The following is a 19,949-nucleotide window of genomic DNA, read 5'->3' on the forward strand; positions in this document are numbered from 1 at the left end:
CACAGAAAACACAACTGATCACGTGTCAATAACTAATGGAGCTGGATGAAGGACACATGAGGGTCTATCGTATTCTCTCGTATTCTGTTCTTATATAATAAAAAGCTTAAAAAAAAAAACCCGAGAGAGAAAAACATTAAAAATCTCATTGAAAAAAAAATCCCATTGGTTCCAAAACTACTTAATAATAAAAATAGTGGGTCATGCTCATACGTAAGGCTACACGTGCTACTAGAAAATTTTCACTGTTCCAAGTAGCCCAAAGGTGGCCAATCTCAGGACTCTTTACCCAAGAGTCATACTTCGGCATTTAGGTACCCTCAGTCCTCAGCTTTAGAGAAGGACACCCAGCTTAGGAAGAATTTTTGCTGAGGAGATTTGTTTAAGCCACGGGTTCCCTTCCAGTCCAGGCTGGTCCTGCTGTAGGTTAAGAGATGACCGGGATGATGAGTTGTTTATTCTCAGCAGGTACCTCCTCTGAATCCTAATAAGTTTCACGAACATCTTAACTAGATTCATTTCAAATTACAACAGATTAAACAGCAAATTAACACAACTGGGAATCACCCTTGACCCAGGCAACAACCTGAGAACGTCCGAGAATTCCCTGCAACATTTTACAAGAGTGAGGGTGACTCCAGAATCAGACAGTCTCATCACTCCAATCTTCTTTATACAACAAAATAAATGTCATGCTTTACCTGGCATGCATGTGGCTTTACACCTGTGTGCTTTAACATATGTATTCGAAGAGAATATAATTTAGGTAATGTCCTTCCACATATGGAACATATAAATTCTCGTTTGGTTCTGCCCTTCTCGGACGATGTTCCTGATGCCTCATTAGACGTGGAATTGGAAGATGATGAAGCAGGCGCATCTTTTCTGGCATGTCGAATAAGGTGTGCTCGCAATGAGGCACGGTACTGGAACTGTTTTTTACACAACTAAAAGAAAAAGTAAAATTCTGTCTAAATGTAATTCTATTAAAAATGTTAAGTGAAACAACTCCCAGTTCGACTTCCCATTTCTTTGTTATAATTATACAATCAATAAATACACTATGTAAAAGACAACATGCTAGGTACCAGGTTAAAAAGATGAAAGGGATAGGTCCCAGCCCCTACTCTAACCACAGAACAGGATTTATATGTAAAAAAAAAGGGTGAAATATTTAAGAAGAGGGAGGAATCCCAGCAATAGAAGGCTTCACTGAGGTGGCTAGGTCTGTCTTGAATGAATGGCAGGACACAGACAGACAGAAGAATCTGTCACTATACGAGCACTAATAGTTGTTGGGTGGAGAAAAATAGGGGTTGGAAAAAGTAGAAAGATTAAACTGTGATGGTCCTTGGAATTTGTCCTGTAGTTGTTGAGGATTCATGAAAACTTTTGTTCCTTATTTTTTATTTTTGGCGAGGAAGATCAGTCCTGAGCTAACTTCCAATGCCAATCCTCCTCTTTTTTTGCTGAGGAAGACTGGCCCTGGGCTAACATCTGTGCCCATCTTCCTCTACTGTATATGGGACGCCGCCACAGCACGGCTTGACAAGCGGTGCATCGGTGCAGGCCCGGGATTCGAACCTTCCAACTCCGGGCAGCAGAAGCAGAGCGCGAGCACTTAACTGTTGCGCCACTGGGCCAGCCCCTGTTCTTTCTTTTAAAATCAAAGTTATATATGCTCACCATCTACAAAACCTCTTTTTTAAAAAATAAATAAAACTCGTCTCTTGGTCCACTACCTCTACCACTTGTTCTTTTTGACTCTCTCATGATGCTTATCTTTGTAACTCTAAGTAACGTGAATAATGGACGATGACTCTCTCCTTTGCCCCTCCATTCCCTACACATATGCAAATCCTTCCCATTACCCCACTTTCTCAAGACAGTGATGTCATAATTTGGGTTGGATCAATTTCAGTGTTTACATTATTTGGATGATTTAAACATTATCATAGTATATAGTATGATTCTCTTTCCTATCTTTTTGTTTTCTGTTTTGCTTATTTCTCATTTGTATTTACGGCTAATTCATCCCCAAACCCTTCCCTCAACTCTGCTAAGAGATTTAGAACACATCACCTACAGGATCTGTCAGAGCCTGAGGTCCTGTTCCAGCCTGGGCTGGTTCTTTCCTACACCTGCACTCTCTGTGGAACTGGACCCTGTTTCCCGATTCCCACGTCTGCTCACTTTAGTGGAACACCTCTGCCAAAACCTTCCTGAGAAAGGGAGTTTGGGAGGTAAAGCTGTGGAGATCTTGCATGTCTGAAAATGTTCTTATTCTACCACAGAAACAATCTGAATGGCTACAGATTCCAAGCTGGGAATCATTTCTCTTTAGAACTTTAAAGACATTGTGCCATTCTCTGTCTTCTAGCTTCTGTTGTTGCTGCTGGAAAGCCTGGAGCCATTCTGAGCCTTATCCTTCTCTGACACTGACCACCTTTCTTCTCTCTTGCAGTTGATGAGATTTTCTCTTTGTCCCTTGATTCTGAAATTTCATCATGTATCTTGATAGAGATTTATTTTCACCCATGGTTCTGGGCATTCAATGTGCCCTTTTAACAAGGAAACGTCTGTTCTTAAGGTCCGAAATTTTTCTTTATTACATCAGTGATGCCCTTCTCTCCAAGTTCTCTGTTAGGAATTAGTTGGATTTGAGACATTCTAGACCAATCCTCTAAATTTCTTTTACTCTCATCTTCTAACTTGTCTTTTTGCTTTGTTTCTGAGATATTTAGTCAATTATATTTCCCAACTTTTCTGAGATTTTTATATTTGTTATTATATATTTTATTCCTAAAAAAGCTCTCTGTTCTCTGAATGTGCCCTTTTAAAAACATACTACCTGGTTATTGTTTGTAACTTATTCATTTATCTCTGATCTAAATCATACTTTGTGGTTTGGCGTTTTGTTTTGAAAGTTTTCTTCTCTCTGCATAGTCTTGGATTCTTGAAAGTTGCTTTTTTTCTTGAAATATTTATCATGAGTCTGATGGTCACTGATATCTATTCATATTTCAGAATAAGATGTTAAAAAACAGACTGGAATGTCTCTGTAAGTAGGGGGCAAGCTGCCAACCACAGGCTTTCATCAGCAGTATCTTCAGGTCTTTTGTAATTGGGCCTTGGATTTCTCATCTCTGAGAAATCTTTTTGCTTTCAGGTTAAGGCTGCTAACATTCTGGGACTTGAATAGGGAAGGAGAACCTGAAAGGTTTCCATATTCAGTATGTACACTTTGACTTTCCCCTGTTCTAGGTATAGTACATTCACCTTCACTGTACACAGTGTGCCCCAGATGACATGTACAAATCAGAAGATAACTCTCATAGACAGAGAGACAGAACACAAATGGTAGGATAACAACGAAGCAGTAAGTTGGATTCTATTTGTCATGAAGTTAGAACCACCTTTAATTAGCTTTCCAGATACTTACAGGACACTTGTAATCTCTAGCTCTCTCATGTTTCAGTGTGTGCATTATAAGGGCATATCGTCTCTGAAAAACCATTCCACATTCCCCACATTTATGGGACGCTTCTTCTTCAGTATTCTCTTTGGCATCTCTTTTGGGCTGTTTCATTTTTTTGCCTCTTTGAACTAATTTCTGGGCCACCTAATTAAGGGAAAGAAAGCATAATCTAAGTAAATCTACTCATTTTGATTTTCAAAGTCATGAGTCATGTTATAAATATTCCAAATTCACATCTATTAATATTGGTACTTAAAACATTAAGTTGCTTTCCTGCACCTACTCCCCGTCCCCCCAAAATAATTTTCATCACAGACATAAGTCTGTCAGTAAAATGCTTTCAACTTAAAGCTAAAACTACAAAGGTCAACTCTTTTTTTTCATCATACCTGTTGTACTGCTGACTTAGGAACGGCTTTCCGTTTCTGCAGCTTTTTCTCCATTCCTTTGTGTAGTCGGATATATCCCCCTTCATTAACAGAACGCTGCCGAAGCCTGCTTCTGTAAGTGTCATTATCAGGGCCAAGGTCTGTCTTTGCTGTTGGTGCAACTAGATTTTCCTCATCTTTTAAAGACCGGCCAAGATTCTCTCTCTGCTCTAGAATGTCTTCAGCACAGATGTCCTCAGTTGATGTATCATTTCCCACATCACTGTTTTCTGGAGAGCTACTAATTACATTCTCTTTTGAAAGTTTAGAAGGAATATTAGAAACTGTGCTATCTTCTCTGCTGTTTGAAGTTTCTAGTTCTGTCTGGTTGTTTTTTGTTACTAAATCAACAGACTGCATTTCAGGATGAGAATCAGTTATACAGCCCGCAGGGGACAGAGCACCTTCAGCTTCTGAAGAAACCTGGGGCTCACGCTGTTGTCCTAGCTCTCCATTCTGCTCAGCTTCTGGCAAGTCTCCATTCACCAGCAGGACAATTTCACAATCCCCAAGCTCAGTAGATAAAGTTGTCGTGGTTCCCTCATTGCTGGCCACAGGAGGCGCTGCAGCTCCATTTTGTTCTGTTAAGTCCTGGGTAGAAGCAACCGTTTGTACTTCACCCTTCTTATATACTGTTAGCTGTTTCTCTTCCATTAGTTTATGTACACTTTCACAGATTTCTAAGACTTCTGACATAAAAAGATGACGAGCCAAGACGGCTACATCAGCCATGCTATAGAAGTCAAAACTTAGCACAGAAGTATAGGCAAATTCCAGTAAAGGAAGGAAGCTTGCCTTACAAAAACCTGCATGAAACAAGACAGATGGGGGACAAAAAAGTCAGACCACCACTAAAACACTTTATAAGAACAATTAATGTATGATTACTATAGTATAAAACAGAACATAAAGGCAAATACAACCATTTATTATGCAATTAAACACCTTGGATTTGTTTTGTGTTCTGGTTGCTCATTAAGCCTTGACTAACTCACTTCTATGAGCTGAGTCTCTCAATACCTAAAATAGAAAATAATATCAGACTTACTACCTCAAAGAGTTGTTGTAAGGCAGTCATTTTCAAACTGTACTCCTTAGAACCCCGCGGGTTCCTCAAATTCCCCTCAAGAAACAGCTGCTGGAGAATGGAGGGTAAAAAAGAGAGGGAGGCAGGTGAGTAGGCAGAGTTCAACCAACCTGTCCCCTAACCTCACTTCAGTAAGTATAGCTGTATATTTTCATAGAAGTCCATATAAAAATTTCATTGTGAACAAAGGGTTCTACTACTAAAAATTTAAAAAGGGCAGGAGTCAGCAAAATTTTTCTGTAAAAATCATATAATAAACACTGCAGGCCATAAGGTGTCAGCTGCAACTACTCAACTCTGCCATTGTAGCTGGAAAGAGGAGCCATACACAATATGTACACAAATGGGTGTGGCTGTGTTTCAATACAACTTTATTTACAAAAAGGGAGGGAAACGAGGACTGGCCTTTGGGCTATAGCTTGCCTATCCCTGGCGTAAAGAATGAAATAATTACTATACACATGAGGTGTTACATTCTTATTTTATGTGAGGAGGTAAGATTATTTCTTTTCTAAGTTCTCAGTACTTCATTTTAAAAGCCATTTTTAATATTCATGATTCAAAAATCAGAAGACACAGTGACAAGTCCAATTCCATCTCCATAACCAGTATGATTAAGAACATGTACAGCTTTCCAGAGTTTCTTTATACAGTCAAGAAAATATTATTCCCCTTCTCACAGTAGGTGTCATGTTACACATACTGTTCTGTGCCTTGCGCTTCTCATATAATAATTTATCTTAGAGATCTCTTATTAAAATACACAGAGCCAAAGCAACCTTTTGAAAACTCACATTTGCTGTGTTTTTCAGTTTTGACTCAAGGTACATAAAATGTGGTCCTTTTACACAAGCAGATAGGGAATGAACAGGTGTACAGGGAAGCCTTAAACTGTGAGATAAATTAGGAGTCAGACTGAAAACTAAGGGGACTACATATCAACATAATCATCATGGCTAATTCCGCCATTCCTAGGCAAGCTGATAATTAAACAGGCTGAAGTCAATTAATCCTGCTACAAATTATGAGACCAAGTTAAGTAAGCTTGAGGTAAGAAAGAATATTTCTTAAAACAAACAAAAAACACAACATACCAACAAAATAATGTATTCTGGTCTTTTACTTAGTAACTTTTTAATTTCTAAGTCTGAAGTCAGAAGAAAAATTTCCCATGAAAGAATTAACTGTTCCAAATAATACTTTAAATATCTAACACCATTTTTTGAAAGATACAAGTCATATGTTTATTGTAAAATACATAAAACACAAAAGAAAATAAGAAAATAAAAATCACTTATAATCATACTTCTAAGAGATAATGGCAGATAATTCTGGCATTTTGTTTTTATCCCTAGCCTTTTTACATACACATACACACACTGCAAAACACTGTAATCAAAAAGAAATGGACAATTTTGCAAGATGAAAAAGTTCTAGAGATCTGTTACACAACAATGTGAACACAGTTAACACTGCTGAACTGTACACTTAAAAATCATTAAGAGGGTAAATTTTATATTATGTGTTTTTTACCAAAATTAAAAAAAATAAACAATGGTTATAGACAGAAAACTTATGACAGGAACTTCCAGATCCAGCAGTATGGCAGACTAAGATACTCTGCCTGACTGGCCCACTTACCTCAAAAAAAAAAAAAAAAAAAAAAAAGCTAGATAAAAATATTTTAAAACATTATTTTAAACATACTCAGTGCCCCAGCACTGAGTGGAAGAGGTAGAGAAATCTTTCCTGAGTAGTCAGGACCACAGGTGAGGCTTAATTTGGTGTTTTATTTTGTTGAATATATAGCACACTTTGGTAGTCAAAAAAAGCTTAAGCTGAGAATTTAAAGTGATCCCAGACTGCTAATGCCCTCCGCACCTAAAGAATCAAACGTTTTCTCTGTGGAAAACACCTTCAACCCAGGACTCGAAGATTTCCCACGAAGTTGCAAAGAATATGAATTCGGTATACAAAGATTAAAAAAAAAAAAAAATCACAAAGAAACAAGGCACCATGAACAAGAGCTAGCGGAAACAAACAGCATGAATCAAACAAGCAAAGATTTTAAGTACTGCTATGATCAGACATAGAAAATAAAGGGTGGCATAATACCAATAAAGAACAAAAGATCATAAAAAGTAGCCCCCCAAAAGGAACATCTGAAAAAGTACTAAAAAGAACCACTAAAAACGGCAAACAGAAATTGGAATAGAAAACTCAAATGAATTTAACAGCAAATTAGACACAGCTAAAGAGTGAACTAGAATTTTCCAGAATAATCTAAAAAGAGATGAACAAAATATGAAAGCGAGACTGAGATACAGAATACAAAGCGAGAACCTCTGTCTAACTGGAGTTTCAGAAAGGCAAAAGAGAGAATGAGGCAGAGACAATTTCTGAAGAGATACTGGCTGAGAATTTTTCTCAACTGATGAAAGACAACAATCTCAATTGTTGGGTTCAGGAAGCCCAACAATTTCCATGCAGAATAGTCAAAAGTCAAAGATCCTTGTATCAGATTAAGAACAAAATCCAGAAATATGATGTTTAGAGAGACATCTAAAACATAAGGATACAAATAGGTTGAAAATAAAAGATGGAAGAAAGATATCCTAGGCAGACAGTAACAAAAATACTGCTTACATAGCTAAAAAATATTTACAATAGCAGCTGAAATAGAAAATATTGTTTATAATAGCATACAACACAGACTTTAAGGGTGAAAAGCATCATTAAAGATAAAGCAGGTCACTACATAATGATAGTAGTAAAGCTGTGAAGTACTAAAGCTGTAGTTTTTCTCCAAGCTAAAGTAGGAGTAAAAAAAAAAAAAAAGAAAACCAGTAAACCTCCAGTAAGAAAAATTTAAAAATAAGAGAAAAGGCACAAATAACCAATATCAAGAATGAAAGAGACATATTTACAGTCATCGGAGACATTTAGAAGAAAACATTATAAAAAATTTTGTGCCAATAAACTTGAAAATTTAGACGAAATGGACAAATTCCAATAAAAATATAACTTTCTCTAAATTACTCAAGATGCAATAGAAAACCTGAATAACCTCCTAACCATTCACTCAACTTGTCAAATTAGCAGTTAAAAATCTTCTCCCAAGGTCCACTAAGGCCCAGGCAATTTTAGCCACCATTCTACCAAACAGTCAAGAAACAAAGAATTCTAATCTCATAGTAACTATTTCAGTGTATGTAAAAATTGGAGGGAACAACACATTTTATAAGACTAGATCAACTCTGATATCAAAACATGACAGAAACAGTGTGAAAAAAAGGAAAATTACTCATGAGTACAGATGCAAATGTTCTAAACAATATCAGAAAACCAAACACAGCAATTTATACAAAAGGTGATACAAGACTAAACTGGATTTATCTCAGGAATGAAAAATTAGCTTAAAATTAGAAAATCAAGGTAATTTCTCACATTAACATAATGGGAAAAATAAAGATGGTCTTGACAGATACAGAAAATGTATATGATAAGTCAACACCCACTTTGGAGGGAATTCGCTTAATGTTAAAGGGGGTAAAGGGTTATCTATTTAAAACATTTAACAGGGGCCAGCCCAGTGGCTTAGCGGTTAAATGCGCACGCTCCGCTACTGGCGGCCCAAGTTCGGATCCCGGGCGCGCACCAACGCACTGCTTCTCCGGCCATGCTGAGGCCGCATGCCACATGCAGCAACTAGAAGGACGGGCAACTATGACATACAACTATCTATTAGGGCTTTGGGGGAAAAAAAAAGGAGGAGGATTGGCAATAGATGTTAGTTCAGAGCCGGTCTTCCTCAGCAAAAAGAGGAGGATTAGCACAGATATTAGCTCAGGGCTGATCTCCCTCACAAAAAAAAAACCCAAAAAAACACATTTACCAAATAATTTACTTCATGGTTTAAAAAAAAAAAAGCACTTTCTTTAGAAATGGGAATGTGATAAGTGAACCTTCTATCACAATTTCTATTCAACTGCTATTTTTTTGAGGTCCTAGACAGCATTGTAAAACAAGAAAAAAAAAAGTTCAAAATATAAGGACTGAAAAGGTATAAACAAAGCCATTATTATTAGCAGATAATATATCTGATTTATGTGGAAAATCTCAAAGAATCTATAGATAAATGTCTGAATGACTAAGAATTTAGCAGTATTATTGTACATAAAATCAACATACATCAAAAGTAAGTCAGAAACTATATAATTTTAAGAAAAAAATTATAATAGTATCAAAAAGTATAAAGCACCTTGGAATAATTCAACAAAAGATGTGCGAGACCTTTATGGATAAATCTCAAACTTTATTAATTCGATGTAATCTCTATCAAAATGCACTCTTTCCTTTTTGTGGAAGCTGACAAGCTGCTTTTGCAGCCTATATGGAGGAGCAAAGGGTTATGAATAACTAAGCCCCATTTGAACAATAAACGTGGGAGATTTTCCTTATTATTATAAAGCTAAGGTAATTAAGACCAACTGATAGTAGTGCAGGAAGAGACAACCAATAGCCTAGAACAAAGCCTACAATCAGTACCAAACACATGTGGAAATTTGTTCTGTAAGAGAATCTGCACCGTCAACGGGTGGGAAGATGGAGTTTTCACTAAATGGTTCTGAGACAAGTGATGATCAAAATGGGAAAAAATGAAATCGAACATCTAACTCACACCAACAAAAATAAATTCCAAATAGATTAAAAGTTAAATATGAAAGAAGAATCATGAAACTTTAAAAAGACAATATATGACAATATCTTCATGACTGAGTAGGGAAGAATTTTTTTAAAAGCATAAACATAAAGGAATACAGTGATGAATTTAACTACGTTAAACTAGGTAATTAAGAATAAAGACGTACACTTTATCACTGTCTTTTATACCGCAAACATTTTATAAATACTATTTACTTAATATTGAAATCAAACAAAATTTTTTAATAATGTCTACTTCACCTGCTATTGGCTTACATCCTATTTTCTGAACAATATATAATAATAAACACATGGAATGAAGGGTAACTAAAGATAGCGTTGGAATATGAGGATGCTGTGCTACAGTTACTTTGGGGCAGATGTTTCATTTACTATAAGCTGCTGAGAAAATGGAAAAGAGCAATATTATATACTGCTCTCTTTCTGCTTCAGATGCATGAAAGATAGGAAAAAAATTCCAAAGCTAACTTGTATCAGGACTACACCTGTGATGAATTTAATTATTCAAATGGCCCAGTATAAGACATATTTTCTCCTCTGAGTCACCAAATCAAGAAAACAGTAAATATCATTAATCTAGATTGGATTGCAATTTGATGCTCCATAAAAGTTTTTGCTCACCATTGTATCCCCAGAGCCTAGCCTAGTTCCTGGCACACAGTGGATGCTTAATAAATATTTTTTAGTAATTAAACACATAGTTACTGGTAAGGAAAAATATATGTATTTGTCTTCCCAGAAGAGGTAGTTTAAAAAGTATAAGGTAGAAAAGGCTCAGTGGTTAACTAGGTAAGTATTTATACACCTGGCTAAAGTCGCTTTTTTGTTTCAGAAAGGGGAAATGACATTTCACATGGTGATGTCAGTAATTCAAGAGTACAGCAAGTTAATATTATGAGAAAATGTATAAATAGGATTACCTATTTTAATTCTTTCTAAATTTTCATTTGTTGATTCCTAAGCCAATATATAAGGTCTAATGATGCCAAAAGAAAGTCAAATTATTCATTTACAACAATAATAATAAAACCAAAGAAACAAAAAACACACCTAGAATTTTGATTATTCTACATTGACAGTTTGATTATTGAACCTAATGAATTCTAATGATTAATCATAAAAAACAAAAAAACCACAGACCTACAAAAGCATTCTATACTTATGTGTTCCATAACATAAGATACACGCAGTCCACTTCTAAATAACATATTCATTTAGCGTAACAACAATGATGTAGTTACGGATTTCTCTCAAAATGCTTTCTTTTTTTTTTTAAAGATTTTATTTATTTATTTTTTTCCCCCCAAAGCCCCAGTAGATAGTTGTATGTCACAGCTGCACATCCTTCTAGTTGCTGTATGTGGGACGCGGCCTCAGCATAGCCGGAGAAGTGGTGCGTCGGTGCGCGCCCGGGATCCGAACCCGGGCCGCCAGCAGCGGAGCGCGAGCACCCAACCGCTAAGCCACGGGGCCGGCCCTCAAAATGCTTTCAATAGTGTGAATCCCAGAAATTCTTCTACTGCTACAATTGTCTTGCCTAAGAGGCAGTGACAGGAAATGACAAGGTAGAGTTCCAAAACTCTACCTTGGAAACCTTGCCAAAACGAAAGACCTTTACAGTTCAGCTTAGCTTTTTGAGAGGGCTTCTCCCACTTTAGCATAAATCCTGAGTTTGTAAGACATACACACCCTTGTTCCAATACGTACTTATAAACAAAAAGCAAGAGTATGAGAAAATTCTTACCAGAAAGATCCACCACTGCCTCATGACTGGAAACAGCTCCTTTCTCAATAAAAAGATCTCGAAAATATTCACTATTAGCTGACAAAACAGATTTATGAGCTTTGTACTCTTCTCCTTCAATTAACAAAGTAACATCACAGAACTGGTTGGAGAGTCTCTGTTCGTTCAGCTGTTTTAAGACAGCCTGACAATGTTTTGGAGAAGAACGTTTCACCACTCCTTTGGTGTCAACCTTTCAAAATAAGTTTGAGACCAAGAATTGTATTATGTATCATCTGTATTTCTACCCTTAACAGAACTTAAACAAGACACATTATTCCCTTTTAAAAGATACCACTAATTAATATGAAAAAAGAGCCTGATATTCTTTATTATCTATGTATTTAAATAAAAAGATACATTGTTGTCACTATTTTCTGCTTTGTTCATTCTATTTGACCAGACGAAAATCTGCATTTCACTTCCTGCTGCCTCTTCGTACTAGTCAGCAATTTGATGATGTACGAAACTAACGCAGGCAAAAAACCAAGACCTAGCCAGCTTAATTTTACCTTGCGGCAAGACCCAGAGACTGCTTCCAGAAAAGTATTCTGTCTACCTGTACCAATATACCATTAATAAAGAAGAGAGGAGGAGCAATTAACAACAAACCAACAAGTTTCATTCTGAAGAGAACAAAAGGGATATTTATGATTAACAAAGAGACAATATTAGCATACTTTTAGTGTATATAACAACATAGTACATTACTTTAGACACCAACCTGATTAAATCCTCAATGTCAGTGCCAATAGTCAAGCAGTTTTAGTGGTTTAAGAAAAAATTCACAAAGGTGACCAATACCAATACAGCAGTTACAAATGTGAAAGCTAATGGAAAGTTTCACTTACAAATACAAGTTCATGTTTGGACACTGGCTTCTTTTTTGCAGGCTTGGAAGCTGTAGTCGGAGGTGAAGTAAAGTTGCTCAGGTCATCCTCAGATTCATTACTTTCTTCTCCAGATTCAAGGTCTAGTCCCAATTCTTCCAACATTTCTGAAGTATCTGATATTGGACGAGAACGATCTAGTTTCTCTTGGCATTTGCTGCACTGTTTAATGTAATCTTTGACTTGCTTTAATATACCTACAGTGAAAATAAAAATTAACAAGGCAAATTTAATACTGCTCTAATTTGAAAATCAAAGATTATATTGTTATTTAATCTGTGTACACGAACGTATGTTTGAGTGCATATGTGCAGACACACACATGCCCCATAAAGTATGTAGAGTGAGTTCTTTAGAATGTAAGATACATTTTTTCAAAGATATAAGGTTATAAACGATGGTTTGTTTCCATACTGAAGTAGACTGTTTTGTTTTTTTGGGTTTTTTTGGTGAGGAAGATCAGCCCTGAGCTAACATCCATGCCAACCTCCCTCTTTTTGCTGAGGAAGACTGGCCCTGAGCTAACATCTATTGCCAATCCTCCTCCTTTTTTTTTTGCCCCCCTTTTTCTCCCCAAAGCCCCAGTAGATAGTTTTATGTCATAGTTGCACATCCTTCTAGTTGCTGCATGTGGGACACGGCCTCAGCATGGCCGGACAAGTGGTGCGTGTGCACTCAACCGCTAAGCCACAGGGCCGGCCCCTTGTTGTTTATTCCTAGTTATTCACTTCCTCATCATACAAGACGATTATGTAGCACCGCCCATTTCCATGTGAGTTGCAACTCATTTATGCCATAAGAACTATATGAAATTGCTAATATTCAACTGTTTTTGAACTTCATAAAAGTAATATAATGTGGTTCAAGCTAATACCTTTCCACCCCACTATCATCAGGCTTGACCATGCAATTTGCTTTGGTCAATGGAATATGAATGGATATGATGCGTGCCATGTCTCATGAGAAGCTTTAAGAGGCACTATTTACCATTAGTTCTCTGATCTTTGTCCTCTCTCTCAAAGAACAGCATGTTCAATATGGATGCTGTCCTTTAGCTTGAATTGCAGATGAAAAAAGACAGGTGGAGCCAATCTGCAACCCAAACAGGACCACAACCAAAACTTGTAATGAGAATGTAAAACAATCTCTTGTTTTTGAAAGCTATGAGATTTTACGGTTGTATGAAGTAACAGCATACACAATCTAACAAAAGCTGATTGTACACAAGTCACTCACAAAACCCTATTCCGAATTTCAACTTCCAGCTCAGCAAGCTGGGATGGGGCTAGGGAGCAGGGAGGAACGCTTTTTATACAAACACAAACCTCCCCCCGGCAACCCCCCACCATCCTTGTAAGGTAGGACCAATTAATGCCCATTCTACAGAGAGGATAATGAAGCCCTGTCCAAAGTTCATCTAGTAACTGCACAGCTGGGCCTCCAGAGACCATGTGATTTCCAGTATATTATGCTACTTACCCAGGAACACATTTTGTCCAACCCTGTGGCAGAAACTTCTTCCCCCACAATCCCCAAATAAAATGCAAATGAAAAGGCTCATTAATTAGCTAAAATGATACAGATGTATATAGTATATTCCTGAAAAGAGTTTCAAGATGTCACATTATACCAAGTTCCTTGCACTTTCAACCCTCAGATAGTATCCAAGCAGTATTTCTCAAATTGTATTACGTCCCATACTTACTAAGAAAGTATACACTGAACTAATAAATTCAGAAAATTATATTCTCATTTTAGACACACAAAATGGATATTATCATATTAGAAGCTCTGAGTTCTACCGTAAAGAAACCTGTTTAACCTAGGAATTTGCCAAATGTATTTGTTTGCAGAACACTTTTTCAAAACATAACTTAGGAAATAATGGGTTAGGGTTAAATATAACTTTCACAGAACGGTATCTACATGTGCATATCTAGAGAGCAACAGAGGCTATATATTCTGGCGTCTGAAAATGTTCAAGTCAAAAACAAGTCTATACCTGTATGACATATAGTGAGGTTATAAAAAACAGATAAAAAGGGTGGATGGATATATGTTTTACATACAATTAAGAGTAAATAGGGCCAGCCCGGTGGCTTAGCGGTGAAGTGCGTGCGCTCTGCTGCTGGCGGCCCGGGTTCGGATCCCGGGCGCGCACCGACGCACCACTTCTCCCGCCGTGCTGAGGCCGCATCCCACATACAGCAACTAGAAGGATGTGCAACTATGACATACAACTATCTACTGGGGCTTTGGGGAAAAAAATAAATAAATAAAATCTTTAAAAAAAAAAAAAGAGTAAATAGAAAAGACGTTCATTCTCTTTGTAAAAAAATGAAAAGATTGGGGGCTGGCCCCGTGGCTTAGCGGTTAAGTGCGTGTGCTCCGCCACTGGAGGCCCGGGGTTCAGATCCCGGACGTGCACAGATGCACCACTTCTCCAGCCATGTCAAGGCCACGTCCCAAGTACAGCAACTGCAAAGACATGCAACTATGACATACAAATATCCACTGGGGCTTTGGGGGAAAAAAGGAGGAGGACTGGCAACAGATGTTAGCTCAGAGTCGGTCTTCCTCAGCAAAGAGAGGAAGATTAGCACAGATGTTAGCTCAGGGCTGATCTTCCTCACAAAAAAAATAAATAAATAAAAAATAAGAAAAGATTGGGGCCGGCCCAGTGGCGCAAGCGGTTAAGTGCACGCACTCTGCTATGGCAGCCCGGGGTTCACAGGTTCGGATCCCGGGCGTGCACCGACGCACCGCTTGTCAAGCCACGCGGTGGCGGCGTCCCATATAAAGTAGAGGAAGATGGGCACAGATGTTAGCCCAGGGCCAGTCTTCCTCAGCAAAAAGAGGAGGATTGCCAGATGTTAGCTCAGGGCTGATCTTCCTCACACAAAAAAAAAAGGAACAAGAAAAGATGTTCATTCTCTGTAAAAAAAAAAAAAAAAAAAAAAAAAAAAAGTAAATGGGTTGGGATAATGAAAAATTTCTGAAGATGAGTAGTTGTGATGGCTGCACAACGTGAATATACTTAATGCCACTGAACTGTACACTTAATGATTAAAATGGGGGCCGGCCCATGGCCGAACGGTTAAGTGTGCACGCTCCGCTGCTGGCAGCCTGGGTTGGGATCCCGGGCACGCACCGATGCACCACTTGTCAAGCCATGCTGTGGAGGTGTCCCATATAAAGTAGAGGAAGATGGACACAGATGTTAGCCCAGGGCTAGTCTTCCTTGGCAAAAAGAGGAGGATTGGCACGGATGTTAGCTCAGGGCTGATCTTCCTCACCAAAAAAAAAAAAAAAAAAGCAAAAAGCATTTCAACAAGGATGAAAAATAATAAGAAAAACTGCAGGAAAAAGAATGATATTAATGTATGATAGTCGATCAGTTGTCTCAAAAAGTCACCCTATCTTGTTTAATAAGTCTTTTAACGTGAATGTTAGTGTTTTGATGGGATCACCTTAAATCTAGCTTTACAGATTCAGAAACCTGACCTCCTTAGTTCACTGAGAGCTGATTAAGCTGAAAGAATCTGACTCAAGTTAACCACTCAAAAGACATCAATGTGTAAACACAGTTAACTTACTATTTTAAGAGAGGGAAATTACTGCGAGGGTTGAAATTACTTATGCAGCAAAATCTGAATCCACTAACTTTGTGACCATGGCCAAGCCACCAAACCTCTCTGTGCCTATGTGACATCAACTATAAAATGGGGATACTACTACTTACTTCACAGGGCTGTTATGACATTAAATGTTAATATTTATAAAGCACTTTGAACAGTGTCTGACACAGTAACTACAACATAAGTGTTTCTTAAATAATACTTACTCGTACCAAAAAAAAAAAAGTCCACATAAAATACCAAGTTACCACCAAAAAGTTCTTTACCAAGCATAGACTCAGAACAAAGGAAAATAAATGACCTTAGTGGGTAGTCCTCTAATAAAACAACTTGAGGAACAGTTTCTTACTCTAGAGCAGGGTGTCTCAACCTCAGCAGTGTTGACATTTTGGGTCAGATGATTTTTTTTCCTGCGGGGCAAGTGGGGAGTGGTGCTGGCCTGTCCTGTGCATTGCAGAACGTTTAGAAGCATCCCTGGTTTCTACCCAACTAGAAGTCAACAGCAACCCCTCAACCACCACCACCAAACTATGACAACCAGAACTGTCTGCCGACATAGCCAGACATCCCCTGGGAGGCAAAACTGTCCCCGGCTGAGAAGCACTGCTCTAGAGATCCGCCTGCCAAATTGAACAATTTGCTCCTGTCAGCCGTTCAAGGACCTCCCGCCTCATCAGTGTGGGATACAATGACCACCCCATGTTCAGTGCTCCTATGTTTAGCTCCATGCATATTAGTCCTTCAGGTTTTTTTGCTTTTTTCTTCAAAGAAGCCACAAGTGTTAATTATAGTTTTATTTGCATAGACCCAGTTCTCAATGGGTTTTCTAGAGATTACATCCTCCTCTTCTAGATTAGATAGCAGCATCAATTTATCCCCATGGTCTAAGCAAAAATCAGTTCTTAGGGTAAGAACTTCTGCAGGCAGCTAACTTAACCTATTACAGTACATGGTTTTACTAGTTTAATCTTCTTTGCCCCTCCTATTTTAATTTTATCTTCACGTTTTGGAAGTATTTAGCTGTAGATCCCCACACATCAGCATTTGACTAAAGCAAGAGAAAAGTCATTTATTCTGGAACTCCAGCACATATTACAATACAGGATGAAATAAGGGGGTGGGGGTGAAAGTATCTATTAACATTTTACACTCAAATAAATTTTCTATATGTAAACTTTGGGCACTGAACCAGAGTTTTTCACTGTGCTCAAACAAGGAAGTTGCTACAAACTTGCCTGAGCACTAGAATATAATTTGTGATGGCAGCATTCCAGAAAAAGCAGCATAAATGGTGAATCCCAGTAAACTGTCCCGGGGACAACTTCTGGTGGACTGACTTTGGAATAGTTCTTTTCTTGGAATCTACACTGATCAAATCTTATTAGCTCCCAGATAAACAGTCTACAATGGCTTTGGAGTATGTCTATCTAGAGAGCCCATTTTCAGTGCACGACACGTTAAGAACTGACAGTTAAAAATGTTTATCAATTATCAATTCCAGATCATTACCAATACCTGTTACAAATAGCATCTCTACAACTACAATTAATCAGCTTAAGTACTCCTCTTATTCAGAAGTGTGTTATATAAGTTCGTTATGCAGGAGCTTTTAAAATTTTTAAAAATTATTTATAAAACAATTGACTATCGAAAATTCCTTCCATTCTAGTATTGAATTAAGAGTGTATATTTTTTTCTGTCTATGTAGTGTTAATTCTCATAGGCCTACAATAAAGAAGTAAACAAGCACAGTGTTAATGTAATATACACCAAAATGAATAGCTAGCAATCAAGGACAAACTCCTCCGATGTTTATTGACTACGAATTTCTATTTTAAATGAGGAAATATTAAAATTAAAAATGAGCACAAATATAACTTATTACATGTTAACAAAAATAGCATACTTGTGAAAAACAACTATTTTCCAAAACAAACAAAAAATCAGTGAGAAGAGTGGCACTACTTTACATTTTTGAAATCTTTTTAATGTGTGGCTTAACAGCAGACACACTAGCTTCTGCGTTCACTCTATCGCCATATATCACGTCATGTGGCCTCTGGAAAACTCCACTGTGTACTTGTGAGACAACGGGTGAAAAAGGCAAATAACGCCTTAGTATTATTAGGAAAATAATTTGGACTCTGTGGATGCGCTGAAAGGATCTCAGGCCTCCCTGTCCAGGGGTTCGGTACGGTGCTTAGAGAACAGCTGCTCTGGACGTTGAAGGGCTTCGAAAGTGCACATAGCCGCCAGCGTCTCTCTCTGTTTAACTCAGCTAGCGCAGACACGGTCTCACTCGTTTTCTCAACACTAAACGCACACGGCACCACGGAACAGAGGCTAAGGAGTGTGAAGTCACACAGGGCCCTGTGTGACCTTCCACACGCTGAACCCCTGCGTGCTCCTAGGTTCCCATCTGTGAAACAGACACAGATGTTCACAGGTTTTATGGAAGTTAAACGAGTTAAAACAAATTAAGTGCTCAGGACCGCGCCTGCATGTAACAGCCCGGCCAGCGTTACCTTTAGCTATAATTAGTATTCTTAGCCCGCCATAAAAGGTTAAACCTGAGACGCCTGTTCGAAAAAACAATGCCTGACGAGGCCAATCCTAACAAGACGTAGCGACGCCTCCGCCTCTACCCTTCACAGCGGTCTCTTTAGGGGCATTTAATTCAGACAGCGGTTTAAAACCGACAACACATTAGGGGACCGCGGTTTACAACCGACAATACACTAGGGGACCGCGTTTGAGGAGCACACAGAGCTGGGCCGTCCTGAGAACACGAGAACTCGCGGAGAGGGAGGGCCACCCGGCAGCGCTCAGCGGACAGCCCGGGGCCGTCTCCCCTCCGGACTCCCAGCTAAGCGACGGGTCTCCTCGGCTGGCCTCCCGGGGCCCCGGCCGCACGCCGGACCCCTGCCCCAGGACCCGGGCCCGCGACTGCCCCACGGGCCCTCAGGGCGCCGCGCCGCTTCCCGGCGGAGCGCCGCCTCAGGGCGGGCCCGGCCGCCCGCGTCCCCGCCCCGGCCGCCGCAGCCCGGCCCCGCCCCGGCGGCCCGCCCGGCCCCCTTCCCGCGGGAAGTGCGGCTCGGGTCGCGTCCCCCGCCCGCCCGGCTCCGCGGGGCCGCCCGAAGGGCCGCGCGCGCCTACCTCGCCACCAGTAGGTCTTGGACAGGTCGTGCCAGGTCTGGTGGCGGGTGTGGTGCGTGCCGCCCGGGCCCAGGTGCGCCGCCTCGATGAGGTCGCGGCGCCGCTCGGGCTGCAGCACCACCTCCAGCTCCGCGAAGGTCCTGCGGTGCCGCCGCCGCCGCTGGTAGTACAGGGTCCCGCCGCGCACCACGTAGCAGGCGGCCGCCTTGCGGATCTTGCGCTTGACATTGCCCTCGGTGCCCGGCGCGTACGGCTCGCGCTCGTTCGTCAGGTAGCGCAGGATGGCCCGGTAGCTCTCCTCGCTCGACATCGCTGGCGGCGGCGCCCAGGGCGCCTGTCAGCGGCGGGGGAGGAGGACAGCGCGCCGGGCCCGGGCGGCTGCAGCGGCGGCGGCGGCCCGGAGGGGTGGCTGTGCCTGTGGTGAGTGCTCCTCGACGGCGCCCGCAGCGCGCAGGGAGGGCCGACGGGTCGGTAACGAGGGGGAACTGCACTTCGCCAGCGCGCGGGCTCCGCTGGCGACTGACAAAATGGCTGCTGCACCACCGGAAGTGACGTGAATCCCCGGCAGTGGGTGAGGGGACTGAGTCCTGATTGGAGCGCGCTGGCCCTCCGGCTGGATGAAGCCGAGCGAGTGACGTCAGGACTGCGGGCGGACATTTTGGAAGCGGGTAGGCCCTTCCTGGGAGATCGAAGTGGCTCTGAGCGGACATCTTAAGTCCTGGCAGTTTCCCCTTTTATTTTTCCCTTCTTTCCCACGCTCTGAG

General features: G+C 40.1%; 1 protein-coding gene across 1 annotated transcript in view; it reads right to left on the reverse strand.

Annotated features, from left to right (window-relative positions):
* The window catches only part of ZBTB11 (zinc finger and BTB domain containing 11), a 28,021-nt gene extending 8,279 nt beyond the window's left edge, over positions 1-19,742 (reverse strand). The window contains exons 1-6 of the mRNA XM_058555713.1: positions 19,186-19,742; positions 12,353-12,588; positions 11,463-11,694; positions 3,868-4,712; positions 3,443-3,622; positions 702-947 (exon numbers count right to left, since the gene is read on the reverse strand). Coding sequence (XP_058411696.1) covers positions 702-947; positions 3,443-3,622; positions 3,868-4,712; positions 11,463-11,694; positions 12,353-12,588; positions 19,186-19,495 — 2,049 coding nt within the window. The 5' untranslated portion in view covers positions 19,496-19,742. The remainder of the gene's footprint in view (positions 1-701; positions 948-3,442; positions 3,623-3,867; positions 4,713-11,462; positions 11,695-12,352; positions 12,589-19,185) is intronic.
* Between the last annotated feature and the right edge of the window lie 207 nt (positions 19,743-19,949).

This window comes from Diceros bicornis, chromosome 15, assembly GCF_020826845.1.
Source record: "Diceros bicornis minor isolate mBicDic1 chromosome 15, mDicBic1.mat.cur, whole genome shotgun sequence".
Classification (NCBI taxonomy): domain Eukaryota; kingdom Metazoa; phylum Chordata; class Mammalia; order Perissodactyla; family Rhinocerotidae; genus Diceros; species Diceros bicornis.